Source organism: Tetranychus urticae, chromosome 3, assembly GCF_039701765.1.
Source record: "Tetranychus urticae isolate SD_2017Ah chromosome 3, NJAU_TeUrti_SD_1.0, whole genome shotgun sequence".
NCBI lineage: Eukaryota > Metazoa > Arthropoda > Arachnida > Trombidiformes > Tetranychidae > Tetranychus > Tetranychus urticae.
Window position 1 is genome coordinate 23350795 of NC_142960.1, and position 21892 is coordinate 23372686.

Sequence of the window (21892 nt, forward strand, 5' to 3'; positions counted from 1 at the left end):
ATTGATGGACTTGATGGTGTCATTGGTTTGACTGGTGGTGAACTCGCTGTCAGTAGAGTGGGTATACTTGGTGCTGACGGCGACTTTTTAACTTTTTTCGCTAAAATTCTCTCCATGCAAAAGGGTGATTCAAAGATGGAATTAAAAGAACTTGGATTCACGTCACTTTTTACTTGAATTTTCACTACACTTTTGATGTTGACCATCTTGTTATAGTTTATTTACAGATACTTTAACCTCTGGCTTTTTGGTTTCACCAATTTAATCGTTAACAAGCATTGCTTATTGTGTTTTCAGATGATTACTATCATGCATTTATAGTCAACTTAATGCTTATCCGATAATAATGAAGGGTTAATTCAATAAATGAAATTCTTGATATAAGAATATCTCATGTTAGTCCTTAATCGAGCAACCTAATACCTTAGCAACCAAAGAAAGTAAAGACTCGAGACTCGATTTCGACTGTTTTTCATATCATTCTATCTTTTGTGTCAAGATCATTCCACTTCTTGACCTCTCATTTGACATTCATTTGATGAAATCGCAATTTCTTTCTCATTGAATATTTTAGCTTGATTAATCAAGTCTAAAGTGACGATCATCTGGCCAATGAATGAAATTGTTGAATGTTGAGGTTGAGATATACTTTGCATGGAGTTTCAAGTGACTGGATAAGATGTAATCAAGAGAAATACGGAGACATGAACTTTTGATAACTTGATAATCTGAATGCGATGTTAGCGACCAGTTTTCGATAAAAGCATCGAATTTTTCCTTTGATTTTTTGAATTTCTATGATTTTGAGTGAAAATTGTAATCTAAATATGAAAGGACAGAGTTGGTTAGAAACTCAGTTGTTCCATGAAAATATAAACATTCATTTCCTTGTATTCAGATGGCGTTTGAATCTTGACTTGCAATGTTTACGCTCATGACTGTTTGGACTTTCCATGGTAAACTGTTTTCTTTGGCTTTGAAATGAAACTAGAAGAGAAAAGAAAAGTTGATGAAATGAAATAGAACAAGAAGAAAAGCTCTGAATTTCCTCAGAAGCAATTTCAATGTGAACATGTTGATGTAACTCGACATTTTTTCTTCTCGTTTTTTTCTCGCAAAGTAACTTTTCTTTTGATTTTCAAAAAGAAAGTTGAATATTGAAATTACACCAATTATCAATGATTAGGCAAATGAAAATTTATTTTTGTGATTAACTTTTAACAATTAGTTGACTAGAAGAATAACATTTAAAATGAATTTAAATGAATTTATCCAACAAAATGAGTAGAATGTTTTTCAATTAAAAGTCGCCTAAAGCACCTTTCGCTGTCTCCCATTAGATAATCACTAATACTTGAAGTGCAACAATAGTAATAATTGATAATAATGTTATCTCATTCCCAGTTAATCGAATGGATGATTACGAGACTGCCGGAGTCACGACCGGTTCACTTCGGATTAACGGAGCAATTCGCGGTTTCCGTCAGTTACGTAAGCCAATTACTTCGTCAACCCTTTCCATTCCATCCACTATGAAACACTTTGCCCATCACCAGCAACCTCGTCAACCATCACGAGCCAGTATAATCGATGGACTTGCCAACCCATCAACCGGTTTACCTTCCAGCTTCGGTGTCAGTGTCAGTGTCAATGGTACAGCACCGGGTGCTGGTACAAGCACCTCATGTGGTGGAGGTCCGATCGGCTTCCATCGACCCAATGTTGGCTACCGTTTGGGCAGACGAAAGGCTCTCTTTGAGAAGCGAAAACGGATAAGTGATTATGCTCTTGTTATGGCGATTTTCGGTATAATTATCATGGTTATTGAAAATGAACTTTCCTCTGCCTCTGTTTACTCCAAGGTAAGTTGTGATTAATTATTGATTGACCAGTGATTGGTATCTGTGGTAACCAGTGTTGCTACAATGTTCAGCTTGAAAAGGTGCTTCATCAATGAATAAAGAAATAGTGAAATTACAATTTTCCTTCTTCTGTCCATCAAACAAAGAAATAACTTTTCTTTTGTATTTTCCTTTAACCTTGTCATGTAAACAGAACTTTGTTGCTCAATTGAAATGTCAAACCTTTTTTTGTTAAATGAAGAATCATTGTCAAAACTGGAAATTGATTATCAGCTGATGAAAGAAGAAAATGTTTCAAATCGATTCAGAAATCATCGATAAATTGTCATTTTCATTGAACACTTTCCGTTTCTAAAAGCATCTTCAACTCTTGTCTTTCAAAAGTTATTGTCCAAAAGTGTATTCAATATGTTGTTCAACTTGCTTCTGACAATTCAATTGGAATTGCAAAATTAAAATAAACTTTCTTTTCTTCGATTCCCTTCGAATGTCACTTTAATTCCAAACTTGTTAAATTATTATCATGTTAAGGAAAGAAATCAAAATATCCTCAAGAGAATCGTCAATATTTTTTGCAGACGATTTTTTCGTTTTCGACTTTTCCTTCATCTCTCTTTATCCAGAATTTCATTTTTTTGTTCAATTCTCTTTTTTCTCTTTCTAATCACAACAGAACATTATTTCATGAATTGATTATTTTTAGACTTGAATTCATAGCATATTGAAATGGTAATAAGATCGTCAAGATTAACGTTTTAAAAGTCAAATGTGCTCTTTGGCTTGGATATTTATTTATCTTCACTGATTTGCTTTTTGTGTCTCTCACCTTCCTCAAGACATTCTGATAAATCCTACAGAATCCATTTGAAATTCATTGAAAACAAAACTGTTGGGAGAGACAAATTTGCTAATGGCAACAAAATAATGTCTAAATATAAAAGGGAACAACAATTAGAGATTAAATTTTATTTTTTTCTGGTCTCGTTTCATTACCTCTTGTTTATCAGTCATTCTTGCGATTCTTTTCTTCACCTCCCAATCATTTCTCTTCCAGTTCAGGAAACTTTCCAAATTCACTCCTAATCAAGAATCAGTTAAACAACATCATCTTTCATCAAAATTCATTGCAATCGAGAAACAGATTAAATCCAAGTTGGAATTTAAAAATTCAAGAAATGGAAAAAAAGTTGCGACGAAAATTTTCTGTTTTCGTTGTTGAGTTGAAAAAAAAGTATTATACTTTGATAATCGAGTTTTACATCAGAAGCATTTTCGAAGCAACATTCTGTCAACTCAATAAACTTTGTCATTTGTTTTCGATATATTTCAAGGTCTGTTTCAACATTGAAATTGAATCGTTTAATCATTAAAATGAGCAAACAATGGAATCAAGTTTGCACTCGAGATTAAAGAAATTAAATATTCGTGCAAAAATGATTATTTTATTGGCAACATATTAATTCTAATGTCTGGATAAGAATAAAAGTCATTGAATGAAAAGTTGCCTTACCTTTTGTATCGACTGTTTATCGATTACTTTTGCTCATAAAGAAACTGAAAGTTATTCATTATTGCGTGCTTTTATTAATATTATGTTCCCATTGAGATTACCTAGTCTTTAGTACAAACAAACTTTAAGTTTCTTTTGTTCGCAATTAATGCATCGTAATGTGCCATCACACTTTATCCAACAATATTTTTCAAGACAAAGTTATTTATTCAGTAATTACCGATCCCAATCCATGAAGATGTTTACAAGTGCAAAGATTCACATTTAAACCTTTTTCATGGAAACAAAATTTTACTTTTGAATAATTTTCAAAGGAATTTGAATTCTATAAGTATTCACTGAAGCGATGACTTACAGAACATGGAATTGAACAAGAAAAGTGAGAAAAATCTTTACAAGTGTAAACCATGGCTATTGATGAATGTGATTAAAAGAATGAAACTTTTGATTCGATTGTCCGAGTAAATTGTTTAACCAAAAGAAGTGGCCAGAAGTCAGAAGCAAGTTGAGAATATTGAAACAAAATCCAGAATCGATTAGCCAATCGAAATTCAATTTGAAATTTTGTTCGAAAAAAAGTTGAAATGAGTTTTTCGTTGGAACTTGAAAAGAGAAAAAAATTTTCTCGTAAAATCACTTTGATATTCAATGCATTTTAATCATTTCAATGTTGACTGAGTTTCTCTTTTTGCCTGGATATTCAGTGTTTCCTTTCAACTTTTTTTTCTCTTCATTCCGGAACCATTTGTTTATGTCTTTTATTTCAAGTAAAATGGTTAAGTTGTTTCAGAATTTCGTTCCTAATTCATCATGCAAAAGTTGAAGTTGCATGAATTGCAAGGGTCAAATGTGATGATTTGAAATTGATTGAAATTTTGAGCAAATTTTCATCGACTTTAAACGATCAGGAAAATGAAATAATGAGGCTGAAGTTGAAATATGAGTAAAGAACTTTTTGTTCCCCTTTTTCATTTTCTTTTCCATTTTTTGCTCATCTTTTGTCACTTCGGTCACTTTGCTCCTTTTATGTACATGGTCTTTACTGTCATGGAAGAAGGCTGTTTTCATAAAAGTGGAAGAATAAAAATTACAAGTGAAAAAAAACTCGAAAAGAGTGACTTTTAACAACGCAAACAGAATTTCATAAATCATGAAACTTGAGATGAACCAAGGCTCATCAATGCCCTTTTCCAGTAATCCAAAGGTCACACTTCTTCTTCTTCTCATGGCAAACAACTTTGATATTTTTCTCTTCTTTTTCACTTCTCACCTCATTATATGTGATGGTGAAATTTCAATACAAAGTATAACAGAATTATAAGTTCGAAATGAAAAACTCTCAGATTACATGCAACTTTCCATTTCTTTTTCAAACATTCAAATTCTAAACGAAAATATTCACAAGATTCAGTTGCAGTCAATCATGGCCAATATTGCAACCATTTGTTCGAGTCTAGTCCTAATCAGTTAATCCATTTTTTAATTAAACTTGAATTACTTGAAAAACAAAAGCAATGAATCTTTCAACCTCAACATTCAACAATTTCATTCATTGGCCAGATGATCGTCACTTTAGACTGGATTAATCAAGCTAAAATATTCAATGAGAAAGAAATTGCGATTTCATCAAATGAATGTCAAATGAGAGGTCAAGAAGTGGAATGATCTTGACTCAAAAGATAGAATGATATGAAAAACAGTCGAAATCGAGTCTCGAGTCTTTACTTTCTTTGGTTGCTAAGGTATTAGGTTGCTCGATTAAGAACTAACATGAGATATTCTTATATCAAGAATTTCATTTATTGAATTAACCCTTCATTATTATCGGATAAGCATTAAGTTGACTATAAATGCATGATAGTAATCATCTGAAAACACAATAAGCAATGCTTGTTAACGATTAAATTGATGAAACCAAAAAGCCAGAGGTTAAAGTATCTGTAAATAAACTGTAATAATCCTGCATTCCAAGAATCTAAATGATAGCAAATGTTTCATGTTTTTGTGCGTTAAGAACTTAACTCTGCTGAATCTTTGCTCAAGGTTACAAAACTCAAATCTGCCTGAGAAATGACAAAAAATAAAGCTTCTTTATCATTTTAAACGCTTCCATGAATCAAAGTAAATCTGGTGACTTTTATAGCAGAACTTTACAGATTATGATTTGGAAAAACGTCAATTTTCATCGAAAATCAGCATCCAATCTTCAGAATATTTTATGACTAGAATTTCAACTCGAATCATCATAAAAATTAGTTTTACTGAAACGACCAACCAAAAGCAGTAAACTTGAAAAGTTTTCAGACGAAACCAAATTTTTGCTTCGAACTTTAAAATCAAACCTTTCCATGAAATCGTCAATATTCATGTCTATGGAATAATGAATTCTTTAATCAACAAAAGAATTTTGATGTCAATAATCATGATACTTTAGATGAACGAATTTCCGATATTCTATTATCCATTATTTTGCAATAGAATCTGATATTTGAGAAATGAACTTTTCTCTTGTCGATTGATAGACGCTTTTGTTTTCATGGCTCATTCAACGGAAATGCGTAAAATGAAAACAAGATTAAGAGCAAGTAAAGAGACGAGAAAATTAAATACACATGAGTAATGCTTTTGAGTTTGTTCGTGTGTTCGATTCGCTTTGAATCTCGAATGAAAACATCAAAAGGTAAAAACTTTTAACGATACAAACTAATCAATGAAAGGAGAAAATAATTCTCAACTTTTCTCTCTTCCCTGTTTAACCATCATTCATCTTTCATTCCCTGTATTGATCAATTGATAACAGAAAGTAATGATTGGAATAACCATCGTTTTCCATGTTAACATGAACAGTTCGTTACTTACGATAAGGGAGAAAATAATTTTCTATTTTTGTGCCCATTTTCTTGATAAAACAAATTCTCATGTGAATGAAATCATGAAATGGTAAAATGAACTTGGAAACAAGAAGGAGAACAAAAATTGATTCCAGAAAAAAAGCAAAAGTGAAACCAAGAAAAGGATTGTGATCGGTTCGACTAGAGTTTCATGATAATTGTATTTGCATTGAACAAATAAATGAAAAGTTTGCAAATTTTTTATCAGCAATTCTCAGCAATAATGACTGTAAAATGGTTCAATTTAAGAGGTGAATATTGAAATGGAAATAGTCTTGCAAATTCATGAGATTCGTTGAGGGGTTAAAAGATTTTGCTCATGAAAAGAGTTTCGCTTTATGATGAATTTTTGGGTTAAAATGTTTCCTTGTTAATTCTTGGTGACAGCAGAGACAGATGAAAGAATACGGAAAAAAGAGAAAAAAGTTTATTAATTAAGATAATTAGAAGAGTGAACATTATCATTGCATGGAAATGAGTGAAAACTCAAGAGAAGCAGAAACAATTGTCACAATAATTAACTTTTTTATATCCAATTATTAGATAACTTTGCTTATAAACTTTGCTTTTGAAACATTGAATGGCGTCAAACATTTGTCTCATTAAGTTTTGTGAGGAAATTGGAGGAAAAAATTGAACTTCAATTTGAATTGTTATTAAATTGTTGTCATTAAAGGTTCAATTTTTATTTTTTGTCTCAAATCGTTTAAATGGTTAAATGATTAGAGCAGGAAAGCTGAGAAAACGAGTGAACATTTAAGTTTCCTTTTGCTTTTTTGCCTTCAAAATGGAAACATTTCTTTGGGTTTCGGTGGAAAAATGAATTCGTCTTTTTGTTCAACTTTTCGTTTTCTCGTCATCATTCGATGTTTAAACTATTCTTCTAGAAACTTGTGATGCTGTTTGGAATTATAATGTTTCTTTAAATAATCATGGAACCATAAAACATTCACTCGACAGACGAAGACTTTACATTTAACTTTTTCTTCTCAAAAATTGTAGGTTTCTTGACACTGTTTATGTCACTTGTCTTCTCATGCAATAAGCATATAATGATTTGGCTGAATTAGGTGTGAACCCAATGATATTTTGCTATTTTATTAATACTTTTGTTCAAATACTTGTGTTCGTTATGTTTAGGTCGATGCACTATGATTAGGAAAAATTGAGATATAATTGAGTTCGAACTTGAAACTACATATTCTTGTGTTTACTGTGCTTATGGATTTCACGATTTCGGTGTCAATCGATCGGTGGTAAGAGAGTGAGTTTACACATCGAATGCAAGTTCAATACAAATAGTTAGCATTAACTGAATGCGAAGATGAGTTTCCTTCTTATAGCTGTTAATGTGTTTGGTTCATCTTGGTAAATGACCAAGATTCATTTGTGAAGTTCTGCTTCGAAATTTGTCTTTGTTTTTGATCTTAACCTCTTTACTCAATGCTTAAGTTGATTAAACCGATTCTTGATTGAAGCAAGGTGAAAAAGGCGGAGAATCCATGATTTGTCCGCTGCTCTTTTACTTGCTACTATTAATGAGAAGGGAAGTTATCCATTATTAAATTGCTCCTTTGATTGAATCCCTTTCTAGGCAACCAATTTATTGATATATTCAGTCAATTCTGAAGTGAAGCTTTTTATTCACCTCGTTAAGATTCACAATTCCTAGATTGTTGGCTGATCTCATGGCTACTTTGCACTCTCATTTTGTCTACTCATAGTTTCATCTGATGCAACTAACTCGATGAATACATGAACAAATTCATTGCATTGTTTCCATTCCGCTATTAGACAATTTGACTTTGCTATTCGAATCATCTTCTGATTGGCACTTCATCAAAATTTCATTTTGATATTACAGTAGCTTTCCTCGGATGAAAGATGTTTGCACCTTAATGAACAATAATTAGCTAATTATCAATTCTGGTTACCGTCATCGCTTTAATTGAAATCAACACATTCGACTGAAGATCTAAGGGTCACTTCAATCAGAATTTTCAAGTTAATTTTAGCTCAACCAACCTAACTTTTCTGGTTATTGTTCCAAGATTTCTGCAAACCTTTTATGGTCAATTCAATTTTATTGTATAACCTTTTCGAAAACACATTTAGTTAGTTTTCGATGAGTCGCAAAGTGGAAACCACTAAAATGTTTAAACTAATGATCATTAAGCAAGATTCAAAATATCTCGGCTATTGATCTGACAAGTGCTATTGTGAGTGCTATATTAAATATGTCATGATGTCATTAATGAAAATTGAAACTTTAGAAGCATATTTCTGCTCTTAAAATTTTTCTCTGAAAAAGCTGAATCGCTTGAATAACTGCAATTATTGCTTCTTTTTCACCTTCAGAGTATTCGAAATCTCCGAATAATTAAAGCGACATTTTACATTCCTGTTGATGAGCTTTTAAGGAGCGAAAAAAATAAATCAGAAAAAGAAATGAACATTTCGTCTTATCAAACAAGTCCAATAGAGCATATTTGGCTAAAATAAATTACATGTCAAATTATTGATCAACTAAATGAAGTGGAAATGCAAATAAATTGACTCGACAAAATAAAAAAGTGACCAATTTTGGTCAACATTATAAGAATATACTTAACTTGTAGAAAAAAGTAAATCAACTTTCCATCAACATTTCCGTTCTCTCACTTTGTCCACTTGATTGAGTCACGAAAGTGACTGTTGAATTATCGTCACTTATCAAGCAACAAATCATGAAAAATCATCAACATTCTCTGGTCAAATTGTGACTAAATTACTTTCCTTCAATTATCCTTAATCTTCATCCTCAGACTAATTGTAAACATGAAAATGTTCAAGTCAAAGCTGATTCGTCAACATTGAAAATGGTGCAATATTTTGCATTCAAAATTCCAAGTAACATTGACTTTTTCTGCAAACAAAACTCTTCTTCCATCCAAGTCATCCTTTCAACTGAATAATCAGATTTGGTGAACATTAACTTGCAATGAAACTTGACATTATCTGATGTAATCATTGAATGTTCACAATTTTATTAAAAGTGAAATGCTGAATCACAAATTGAATTGTAATATTATACATTGTAAATGATGACAATAATATTTACATTTGCAGAGAAACTGAGTGAAACGAAATATTCTGTTGATGAATTAATGTTGATACTGTCATCATGGATGAACATTTATTTTCATCTTGCACAGTTGAACACATTCTTTGAACAATGAACACTGAATTTTGCTCTTTTCTCATCGATTAATAATGAATGTTGGAAAGTCAACTAAATGGCTGTTAATCAAGTTTAGTTTACATGATAATGCACTAATTGGTCAATTACCGCTCATTGGATTTGCAGGTTGAACCATCTAAACTGATTATGATCATGCAATTTCATTAACTTCATAATTAACTATAGATTTAGATTATTGATTCAACACTTAATGAAAGCTTCCATGGACTTTGCATTTCGACTTTTGTTTAACAAAAAAAAGATGAATATTAATCTGAACAAAGCTCGACTCAATAAAGATTTTAATGAAGTGATTGACTTCGAGTTGAAAGGTTTATCGATTGCTTTAATCACAGTCGTTTGTTTGATTAATATCATGTGATATTGTTCCATTGATTGGGTCAAGCTGAATTGGGTCACAATAGAAAGGGTTAAAATGTCGACTAATTTAGAAGAAAGTCTGAGTCGATTATTTGTTCATTTACAATCTGAAAAGTAAATAAGGGTTAATAATGAATACTTGAGTTTGTATGTGAATCGTCTTAATGGTTAATCGATTGAACCATTTTAAAGCAATTCCAAGTTGATTATAAAAACTCATTCTTTCGATGAAAAACAACACTCCATTGATTACCTCAACTTTACAAATGGTAATAAAATTGATTGCAATTCTTTCATTGAGAATATCGTTTTCCTGAATAAAGAGAATCAGGGAGTTTTAAGTTTTCAAATATTATCAGTCATTAAGAATCAAATGATTTCGATGAAAAGTTTGCTGCAATTAATTGATTTGAAAAAGTTGATCAAAAAGTTATTTAAGGTAATAATTCGCTAGCTAACCAGCAATTTGTGTTCAAAAATTGGGTTTTGTGGTACAACATCCACTTCAATGCTCGCAAGTTGAAACAGCAGTTTAATACCAGCTAGTCAATATCAAGATTAATCGTCATTGAATAATGAATGTTGAAAGGCAAGATTTTGCGCAAACTTTTGTGGTCACTTGATACTTGTGTAAAAGCATCAATGGAAAGACATTTTTAAAATTTTCTCGCCTATTTTGTTTATGAATAACTTCAACCAAGTTTTACTTATTTGATTTGTGTTTATTGCAATGAATGTCAACTATTTTACGAAAAGTTCACTCTCAGTCTCACGATAAATGTTTAGCCACATTAGAATTCAATTTGATAGAATACAATTTCCTCTTTTTTCTGGTGAAATGCATATTTATTTCATATTCATCTGATTGTGTGTTCACATTCAATCATGTTTAGCTTTTCATTCTGTTCATGATGAAAGATACACGCCACAAAAAAATAAAGTTACATTTACTCAATCTTTTGCATCAAATGTTTTACAACCACAACAACAATGATTACAATGATGGTGATGATCCTTGTAAATGTCATTATCATTTTTATCCTGAAATTTGTATCGTTTTCTCTGTTCGACACAAAATCACATTTCGTTCAAACCATCATTATCATGGGATAAGTTACAAATAGTGATGAAAATCACTTTGACATTTGATTGACCCAAGAATATAAAAAGAATTGAACATTTTGCAATATAAGGAATCAAATTGTTTCCTTCATCGTCTGCCAATAAAAGCTAAATACTATCAGACGATTCCCTTTATTTTCAATAATGCAGTTTCAATCATCATTATTGAAGCTCGATAGTCAACCTCATGAATATTTAACATGAATGATTCTTGTTGGAACAACAGAAAGCACTAAAAATGATAAAATATTGTTGCAAGAGAATCATTTTTTTGCTCTCTTTCTGTTTCACCTTTGTGACAATGGATGTAACAACAACGATAAAAAGTGAATTAACTGGTTAAACTGATAACCAGTGGAAAGATATGCAAAGTATATTATGGTGAAACATCATGTTTAAACCTTTAATTCCTTACATTCTGAATAATGTTACAAAAAACTGCCTTTGCTCATCAACTAAATGCTTAGTGATTTTGCTGGTAAACTCGAAAAATCGTTAACTTTTCTGACATTTACTTTTTTCCAAGTCATTTTCAGTCTTCTTACCGGTGACTGATCAAATTCATTTACCATGTTTGCACAGACTTTTTTAGCTTTAATCTGGTGAAAAGTGAATAAAGTTATTCACTGACTCGATGTCATGCAATCTAATATTTTCATGAAAGATCAATTATTGTTGACCAGTGACGAGTTGAGACTAAAAATTTTCACATCTTGGGGAAACCAGAAAAGCACTTAAACATACATTTGACGTAAATCATTGATCGAAAGATTATAATAACAAAATGTGTTATTCATTTTTTTATTTACCATTTAGTGTTTTCTGCCGCTTAAAAGAAATGTACAGAAATATTCTGATTTCAATTTTAATAGCCATCATAGCACAACAACAACTGGTGTTGTTGCACATTGAAAAACTCAAGTTACGAGTTTCAAGATACATTACTTGACCTCTGACACTTCAGAACAAAATTGTGCTAATTCTGTATGTTCTGCAATTGTTTATGCTGATGCTGGTAGACAACAATTAAAGTCTAGCATGAGTATCTCGATAACCAAGAATCAAAAAGAAATGTAATTTTAAGATTAGAGCGGTATTTGAATAATATTGAAAATGCAAAACTGAACTTGAATTTTTCAAAGATAATAATCAAAAACAGTAATCTCATACAAAATTAAAAACAGAATTTTATAAAGTTCTCTATCTATTGAATCACATTGAACAGTAAACTTTAGACATGATCAGAATGACCTGAGATGAATCTGAAGGATAGAAAGTCAAACGAAATAAAAGATTATTTTTCTTATTAATGATAATTAAAGGACAGAAAAGGTTAAAAAGGCGAAACATTTTGTTGAAAGTTACAAATGTGATTGAACGCAATACAAGAAGAAAAAGAAACAAGTCAGAATTGGAATGACTCAAGATCCACATTTTTCTTGTTTATTCCTGATTATCATCAACATCTTTATCTTTGAAAAGCTCAATGACAGTAAATGGTGGAAAGATTAAACAGTTTATTTCCCTTTGCAGTTGAACATTAGTTAATCTTATCATATCATTTCATCCATTTGAAACCCTTTCGTCTGCATCATGTTTATCAACATGATTGATGTCCATGTTTTGGTGTTACATGTTAACGTTGAAAGTAACCACAAACTGAGAAAAAAAACACCTTTTAACATGAAAATACCTCAACAGGATAAATGATGAAAGCAACATTTAACCAAATGTGAACAGAAAGCAAAAAATAGAAAACACGAAAAACGAAAAGAAATCAATTCTTTTTTCTCGAGATTCTTTTCTCATTTGTCATTCTTTGATGTTTCAACTTTCAGTTTCTCAACATGTGACAAAATATTTCTCACCATTGAAACATTTTCACCTAAAAAGTGTCACAATTTCACCAACAATCATCTCATGATGATACAAATTCAAATTCAACTTCAAGTCGATAGTCAATGTTTGCCTTTCATTATTCAATTATTGAATGGAAAACAAATTTCATTTCAAATGGAAAATGAATTTCAAACAATTGTTCCAAATAGTTGAGATAGCGTTTCAATTTCAATTTGGATTATTGAATTTCGCTCATCGAAAAAGAAAAATTCTTTACATTTTCATCATTCATTTGCACTTCAATTGAACTTGTCCACGAATTCTTGTCATGAGTTAACCTTTTTCTTTTCTCTTCCAAAGGCTTCCATTTTTTCAACGGCCTTAAAGACTCTCATCACCGTTTCAACCTTAATGCTTTTGGGATTCATTGTCACCTATCATGCGCTAGAAGTGCAGGTAAGAATTGGTTAAATGCGTTTCAATGAAACTTAGAAATTTTTCTTTTCTTTTATCAGTTGTTCATGATAGACAATTGTGCTGATGATTGGCGAATCGCAATGACTTGGCAACGATTAGCTAGCATAATGGTTGAACTGCTTATATGCGCTGTTCACCCGATTCCAGGGGAATACTTCTTTGCCTGGCGAACTAAACTTTCCAATCAAAATCGTCAATCGCTCACAGTTCAAGTTCCTTTGGACGTTATACTATCTCTTCCCATGTTTCTCCGTCTTTACCTAATCTGTCGAGTTATGCTTCTTCACAGTAAACTGTTTACCGATGCATCTTCAAGGTCCATCTGTGCACTTCAAAGAATCAACTTCAACACTCGATTTGTCCTCAAAACTCTAATGACCATTTGTCCAGGAACTGTTCTCATGGTGTTCATGGTTTCCCTTTGGATCATTGGTAGTTGGACCATGCGACTCTGTGAAAGGTAAAAAAAGTTTTGTCTCAATATCAATATCTATGTGATTCACGTTCAGATTACAATTAAATATGTGTTATTTATGGCAAGTTTATTCGAAGAAAAATGTGTCAAAACTAGTAAAGTGTTCATAACACCATGAGAATAAAATTCTGAAGGAAATGCTTGTTATGGACATTGCATTCTGAAAAATTAATCACTGAATTAACTGCTATAAATGACGATAAATTATTGCTCTTTGTATTTCTGGGTTTACTACTCAATTCTAATACTAAACATTAATGCAGCAAATTTCAATTCTAAACACTCGGCGAAGTTTAGTTTTCTCAGATCAATTAAGTCTGTTTGAAAATCTTTGTCAAATACTCGAAGTTACTCAATCTTGAAACTAAGATTTTCAGAAAATCTTAATTCATCTCAAAACTTGCAGATTTCAAGTTGGCAAAACTGGAGAGATTCTGTTTTTCATTCTTCAAGATGTTTGAATTTCTTCATTATAGAAATATTTGAATTTCATGTTCATATTTCTAGTTTAATATTTTTCGTTAGATTACTGGTTTCAGTCATCAATCAGAGAAAATTTCGCAGAAAATAATCTTGAACCTTGCAAGTCTAGAATCGAGTTTTGCAGAGAATTTTAAATTAATTGAATGAAGAAAAAACTTTGAAATTAAGTTTGCAAAGTTGAGTGTTACTTGAATATCTTTGTTAAAGTTCAGTCTGATTTCAGGAAATTTGCAATTCGAAGAACATCTTTTAAGAAATTTTTCAATTTTCTTTCAGGAAATTATCTTGTTTCATCAAGTTGTTTCGAATGAAACTATTGTTTTTAGATACTTGAACTTTTTCCAAGAAAAATTTGAAACAAGACAAGTTTAGTTAGTGTTGATAAATTTCGATTTTACTAAAGCAATTGAAATGCTTATTGTAATATAAGTGTCAAAATTGAATAAATTCATTAAATCGTTCAACAAGTTCAAAACTAATCTTCAATCAACCCAGAAATGTGGATCCACTTAATAATGTCACTTTCATTAAACTCTGCATCAAGTTATCATGATTAAGATGAAAAAACAGTTAACCCAACAGCTTGGAGTGAAAAATTGTTTTAGTCAATTTTTCAACTTTAAGTATTCGATTAAGATTATTAATAACCAAAAAATTGCAAATCAAAAAAGCTATCAATTAATTTCTGAACTTCTAAAGTAATTTTTTTTCGTTCAGCATTTGATGGAAAATTTTGATTAATGAAACATCTCTTCAAGTATTAGACATTAGCATATTGATCAACAGCAACCAACTTCAATGAGCAAATTGAAACCCTTAATCACATCAAACGAATAAAACAAAAAATCGTTTTTTAATGGTTTCATTTATTCTTAACTTTGAATTTACTTTGGACTCGAAATGACCGACAGTTTAGGTTCGTTCTAAGTCTTTTTCGCAAGGAACGATAACGTTTTGTTGAAAAGTCGAAGTGAAAATTCGATAAATTTATCGAAAACTTGATCCTCAAAATTTGAATTTTGCTCAATATTCCCTTGCAAGTTTAGTCTTTTCACAAGTATGATGAAGTTCATTCAATTTCATGGAACATAATCTTTTTCAATTTTTTGTCCAAAAGGCTTTCGATTCTTGAGTTGATCGTTCTACTTGAGATAACTAATAATTTATAATTTATTCTTGCAAATCAATCAAAAGTTCATTTTAAAACTGCCATTGGTCTTCAGTTATTCGTTGCGATTTTGATAGTAAATAGTTTTCAGGTTTTTTTGTTTTAACCGTCAAAATGTTGACTTGATATTTGTAAAGGAACATCTCAAGAGTATATAATTAAAGAGCAATTAACTTTGATTGTTTCAAGTAAATGTGGAATGGAAAAAAATTGTTTTCTTCATGTTGGACCAATCGACTTGTTCGATTCGCAATCCATCAATGTTTGACTTTGATTGATTGATTAATTAACTCGACTCTGTTTCAACCATTTATCATCAGTTTAATTAAATTGATTAATGTATCGAGTAAAATCAATAAGGAAAAAAGTCAATTCAATGTTTTACTTCAAAAAAAAGTCACTTATTTTTTACGATAAAATTAACTCCCAGTTAAGCAGAATTGATAGTTTTTTGTTTATTAAAGATAATCTTTCAAAATTGTTTGATGACAACAAAATTGAAAGTTTACTTTTCATTAAAAGTTCAATATTTCAATATTTATACACATTTTCGCATTAATAATCGATTGAAAAGAGAATGTGAAATTTTCAAATTTTCCCGAAATGATTGGTTCTGCTTAAAGTTCATTTATCAACTTTTGATGAACAAAAAAAAACATTTTCAAATTATTTCCATGAAAAGAAAAGTGTTGAAACTTTCTTTCTCTTTTCCTGAAACTAATTCAGATAATAAATCACCAATCAATTGTTCAACTGTACATTTAAATCGAGTTCGATATTGAGCCTTTTTCCATTGAAATTTCAATGTTTCCTTGGAAACTATTGTTGGCACCTTTTTGGGTTCAATTTTTGCAAAATTATTTTTCCCTTTCAAAGAGTTTCTCAAATCATTTGCGATTCAATAAAAAATGACTTGAATGGAAACGATGAAACGATAAGTTGGAAAATGAGTTATCCCTAAATATTAATGGTTCCAATCAACATTGAATTTTCACACCATCATTGAAACTCGATATCAGATGAATGGTAAAAGGAAGAGAATTTTTTTTCTTTACATTTTACAAACATTTCTCGTGATTCCATCTTTCATGATTCATCTTTTTTTGGTCAAAGTTACAACTTTATCAAGTAGTTAACCATTCAATGGAACACTTAATTGTGAAAATTCCTGTTAATCGCAGTGTTCAGCTAAATTTACATTTCATGTTTAAAGTTTTGACGCTTCTTATCTGGTTAGCTGAATGCAACATTTCAACGGGAAAAGATGATGTTACTCAAGTTGAGTCAACTGTGAATGACGAGCCTTTAGAGAAGCAGTTCTTTTGCTCGGTTACATTTAAAGGGTAAAAATGATGATCATGATGATGGGAAGGAAGAAGAGTGAAAACAGTTAAACCATTATCAACGTTTTATACAGTTTTGCTCATCTTTCATCAAGCTGGAGCAGCAAAAAAAGCTTAACTTGAGAAGAAAAAAAGTGAAGGAAAAGAAAATAAGAAAAAAGTTTCATTGCAAGTAAACCTTTTGGCTGTTTACAAACCAGCAACTATTTCTCATCATATTTGATGCAACATTTATCTTATCAAGTTAATAATAATAAAGAGTAAAATGACCGTCAATGTAAGTAAACACAATTGTAACCTTAATCAACTGAAGACCAGAGAGGAGAAGAAAAAACAGCAACAATGAGAAGAGGAAAATGATTAATGTTCATGAAATGAAGCACTGAAAATGATACAAGAATAAACAAAATGCTTTACTTCTCAGGTTTCCAACATTCAAATTAATCAAGTCTATCAATTATCAACAGATTCGCGGAAAAACAAGAAAACTCAGGAAAGGCAAATGGTCTGAGAGTCATTACATGGAAGCTCAGACAATTTTTGGTTCATCATTAGATAACCATTAAGGAAGGATCAAAATGCGTTAATTTTAAATGTTGCACAAATTGGTTGTGCGATAAAGCATTTAAACAGATCAGTCAAAATGTAAATATTGAAAGATCAAATTTCTGGTTCTCGAAACCAGAAAATCCATATAATTGAGAGATTCATATTGATCCAGAACCTTTTACGAAACTTGGGTTAATTCAGTTGGAATTTTAACACTTTGGAATTATGTAGCGATGGATGAACTGGATTTTCTTGGATGAACTGGGTTATCAATTGTCTTCAATTTTCTTGAAGTGCCAATGATGATGATTGAAAGAAACTGTCTTTTTCAAGTTTATCAAAATTTTGATGAACATAAAATTTCCGTTTGATTGGAATTAAAATATCACTCGTCTTTGATAAGTTATTAGTTTTGATAAGTGATAGGTTTGGAAATATTTGCTACCAGTTTGATATTATTATCAGCTCTAGTCTGGAATGAATAGACTTCTGTTTTTGACTCGACTCGCTTGTTCCTTACAATTGCTTTATCATCTCCTTTATAATCTGAGAATCTGTTGAAACAAGAAGAGACAATCAGTTTATTCAATCAAATTTTTTTTTGCTCTGAATTTTTTCCTTCTCTCCTTTTCTTCTCCATTTACTGTCTCTTTGTTTGCCATGCATGGTTACCTCACAATGAATTGGGAATTAAAAGGGAAATACTTGAAGGAAATGTGATGATATAATGCTTAGCTGAGTTGTCAAGAATTGGTTACTGGGTAATGATTAGGTGAGAAGGGAAAAGATGAGGAAAGGGAGAATGTTGCTTGATGAGTATTATTTGCAGGGAATGAAGTTTTGTGAAAAGGAAAATGAAGTTGACAAAAAAAAGTAAGTCAAAGATATGCTAAATGGAAATGGAATTCAACCGGGAGTGAATATCTCGTAATGATATTACATATACAAATGTATTCTTTGTTGATTTTGCCTATCTTTTCCTGTCATTATTTGACTTTTGTGTTCCGTCTTTCATCCATTGTTGATAATATTGATTGTTTCAATCATATCTCAAAAGATCAGAGTATTACCATCGGCATAACTTGTTAATAAAACCAGAAATGAAACATTGCAGATTTATGAGATTGGAGATTATGCATGAACACAGGTTTTGTGAGTAGTTGAAGCCTCGAGCCATTAAAATAATGTTCTGTTTTTTTTCAGGAACCATGATAAAGAACATGCCAATCTATTGAATACCATGTGGTTAACAGCTATTACATTTTTATCTGTTGGTTATGGTGATATCGTTCCTAATACATATTGTGGTAGAGGAATTGCTGTAACAACTGGTTTAATGGTGAGTCTCGATTGGCCATTATTTTACAGCCCAACTGGAAATCTTTGGACAGCACTAGCATTAATATCCATTTTGATTCATTGATATAGGGAGCTGGTTGTACAGCTCTGGTTGTTGCTGTGATTGCTAGGAAACTTGAACTGACTCGAGCAGAGAAATATGTCCATCATTTTATGATGGATACCCAATTGACCAAGAGGGTAAGTAGTTGAGTAAATAGCTTTGGTTCGCTTTTCTTAAACCAAACATTATCACCTGTATCAGTTGAAAAATTCAGCTGCCAATGTATTGAGAGAAACCTGGTTAATTTATAAGCATACAAAGCTGGTTAAAAAAGTAAATCCTTCCAAGATCCGGGCGCATCAACGTAAATTTCTCCTCGCAATTTACAGGTAATTAGGTATTTGCCAACCATAACAAGCACTTTCACATGTTTAATGAAGAGAAACTGATTTTACCAAAAAGATTTCACCAATTTATTCCATTTTCATTGCAGCTTAAGAAAGTGTAAGATGGACCAGAGAAAGTTAAAGGACAATGATAAGACAATAACTGATATGGTTACGGTAAGACAAAAAACTATAATTAACTGCAATCAAAATAAACAAATGTCAATAAAGAATAACATTTCTCTACAAATTGGGTTTAGAGCAAAGAGTAATACAAAGAGTATAACTGACTTTGCTCTTTGGGTTAAACCCACGTTAAACGCTAACATCTAGTGGCTAAATTGAAAACTATTAATATTTAACCAGGAAATTATTTTAATGAGCAAAGACGAATGTTAAAATTGTATTTAGGATTTTTTTACCTCAATAACATGATACTGGCCTTAGATTTTACGATTGTTAAACTGGATAAAAGGTTTCTTTATGTTTAATCAATATATTTAACATACTAGGAATGGCAGTAAAATGTTCAACTGCAAATATAAAGTTAAATATTTAATGGACCTTTTGCGAGCCTTGAATCTTATGTGACATCAATGAAAGATAAATCTTTAGTTTTACAGTTCTTTAGTGTAAATGATTAAGAATAAAATCTGTAATAAATTGACAACAATTAAATGATGGTTGACTTAAAGAGCATAAATGAGATCAACATTCACAAGATATTAACTATAATAAAACAATAAACTGGTCAAGTAAATAAAACAATGATTTTTTATCTCGTTTAGACTCAATCTTCAGTCCTTGAGATAGTTTCTGACATGAATAAACGCCAAGAAGTTTTGGAGGAGAGAGTAATTATTCTTGAAGAGCGCATTGGAAATTTGCAAGAACAATTGGAATCGCTTCCAGCGGCCTTAAGTCGAGTTATCGAGCAAACACTAATCCCTTTAATTCAACAAACGTTACTTTGTCCACCACATCAAGGCCTTAATAGTTATCAAAATGAGTCGCCAGCAGGTAAGTTTCAAATCATTTCAGCGGATTGATAGATAAATCAAAACCCAAATGTAAACCCAAAATGTTTGATCCAAAGATACCAGAAATTCAAGTGAAACCATCCTGCAATGAAAGTGAAAAGAACAAAATTTTACTTTAATGGAAAAGACGAAAAGGAAATTTTCTCAGGGAAATGATAACTGAACCAAATATCTAGTTTCATTATCTTGACCAATTAGTTTTGAATTTTCAAAAAATTAAAAATTTTCATTTTCATGTTTTTACAATTTCTTGTAAAGCTTTAAGAGTCGACTTTAAAATGGTTCAATTTTGAATGAAACAAAGAAAGGATTCAAATTGAAAATGATTTTTTGAACCGTTTCTTTGAGATCAAGTTTTGAAGGTTAACGTTTCCGTTTAATAATGAATGAATTATGTTTTGTTTTATTTTTTCAGTAAATCAAGAGCCATCAGAAACAGTGGGCAGATGCAGTGCCGTCGGCACTGGTGGGACAAGTGGAATCGGTGTGACTCAATCAAGGCACAATTACCTTCATCCAAATGATGCTGCTTCTCGTGCTCGATCTTCATGGTCTTCAGGAAGCTTGACCTCCGGTGGAACCAGTAATCGTTCATTATTGGCTCCAATAGCACCAAAAGCTGGTTCATTTGATACATAAAAGCCATAAAAGTGACAAAACTAATTGGAGCTAAAATGAACGGGTTCATTCATATAACCAGTCTAACCGCGTCAACCTTGTTATTGAAGAGACAAAGTGTTGATTTTAAAAACGATTTGCTTCAATCCAATTACACCGCCATCAACGCCATTACTGTCAACATTTTCCTCTCTCATTATCATCTAATTAACTAACATGTAATAAGCCGTAATTCAAATTCACACACAAAGACAAAGGCCTTAAGCCAAAGTAAATTGTAAATTAAAATTAGCAACAGCCAACGGAAAGGCAATTCACCGTTAACCTTAATGCTTACAATCAATGTGACTAAACAGTCTTGATCAAAACTATAACTTTGTAGATCCGTTAAGTCAGCAAAAGTAAAGTCCAATTCAACCCGATTAGGTATTGAGATAAAATCACAGTTAATTTGTACAATAGTAATCAGTAATTACTAATCACCGTCCTGTGGATATCGTAAGCTAAAATGATTACTATTTTTCAAATTTGGTTAGAAACAGAAGAAACAAATTAAATCAATTAATGAATCAATTATTGCTTTACTGTAATCATTATCTTTGCCTTTCCATTTTTCTTGAGACTGTGATTTTCAATGCAATCTTCATTGCAATGGCTTAGGAATTACTTTACATTTGACAAACGATTGAGTCAAGAAAAATAAATTTCAATTTAATTTCCATGATAACTCATCAAATAGAATCAACTTTATTTAGTTTATCAAGCTAATCAAAGGCCGTTTTCATGTTTTCCGTTGCCATTGATCTCTGTAAAAATTGACCTTTTTGGACAAAAATTGCTCATCAAAAATGTTAAAAAATTTTCCCTTTTGATTGGCAAATTAAAGCAAGTCCATTGATTCGTAATGTGTACAAATGTAAATTAACAATTATAATTCAAAAATTAAAATATTAATCAATTTTCCCATTTTATTCTCCCTTTCTTTAAATTAAGGGGCAATCCGATCAAAACAATTAATGAAATAAAAATTTCAATTAGATTAAAAACTGATAAGAAGTTAATCTAATTTTCACAAAAATTTAATCTGAAGAATGTCCACCATGAAAAATTTTTTAATTAACGACAGGCGCATGACCTAAATGTTGTTAAATTGGTTGATCGGATCTTTGTAAATTAGTGACGTCAC

At 31.1% G+C, this 21892-nt stretch overlaps 1 protein-coding gene and 1 long non-coding RNA gene across 2 annotated transcripts; one reads left to right on the forward strand and one right to left on the reverse strand.

Annotated features, from left to right (window-relative positions):
* Positions 1-1011: 1011 nt before the first annotated feature.
* LOC107365305 (small conductance calcium-activated potassium channel protein) lies at positions 1012-21672 on the forward strand. Its single transcript, XM_015932790.3, has 9 exons — positions 1012-1862; positions 13186-13281; positions 13341-13762; positions 18524-18659; positions 18749-18859; positions 18924-19051; positions 19156-19225; positions 19837-20068; positions 20504-21672. The coding sequence occupies exons 1-9, from the start codon at positions 1413-1415 to the stop codon at positions 20725-20727; spliced, it is 1869 nt and encodes a 622-aa protein (XP_015788276.2). The 5' UTR covers positions 1012-1412; the 3' UTR covers positions 20728-21672.
* Positions 17164-18524, reverse strand: LOC107365306 (uncharacterized). The gene is made up of 2 exons (XR_001569402.3): positions 18261-18524; positions 17164-17874 (listed from the first exon to the last, which is right to left on the reverse strand). It is a non-coding gene; the product is annotated as an uncharacterized LOC107365306 (long non-coding RNA).
* Positions 21673-21892: the final 220 nt, after the last annotated feature.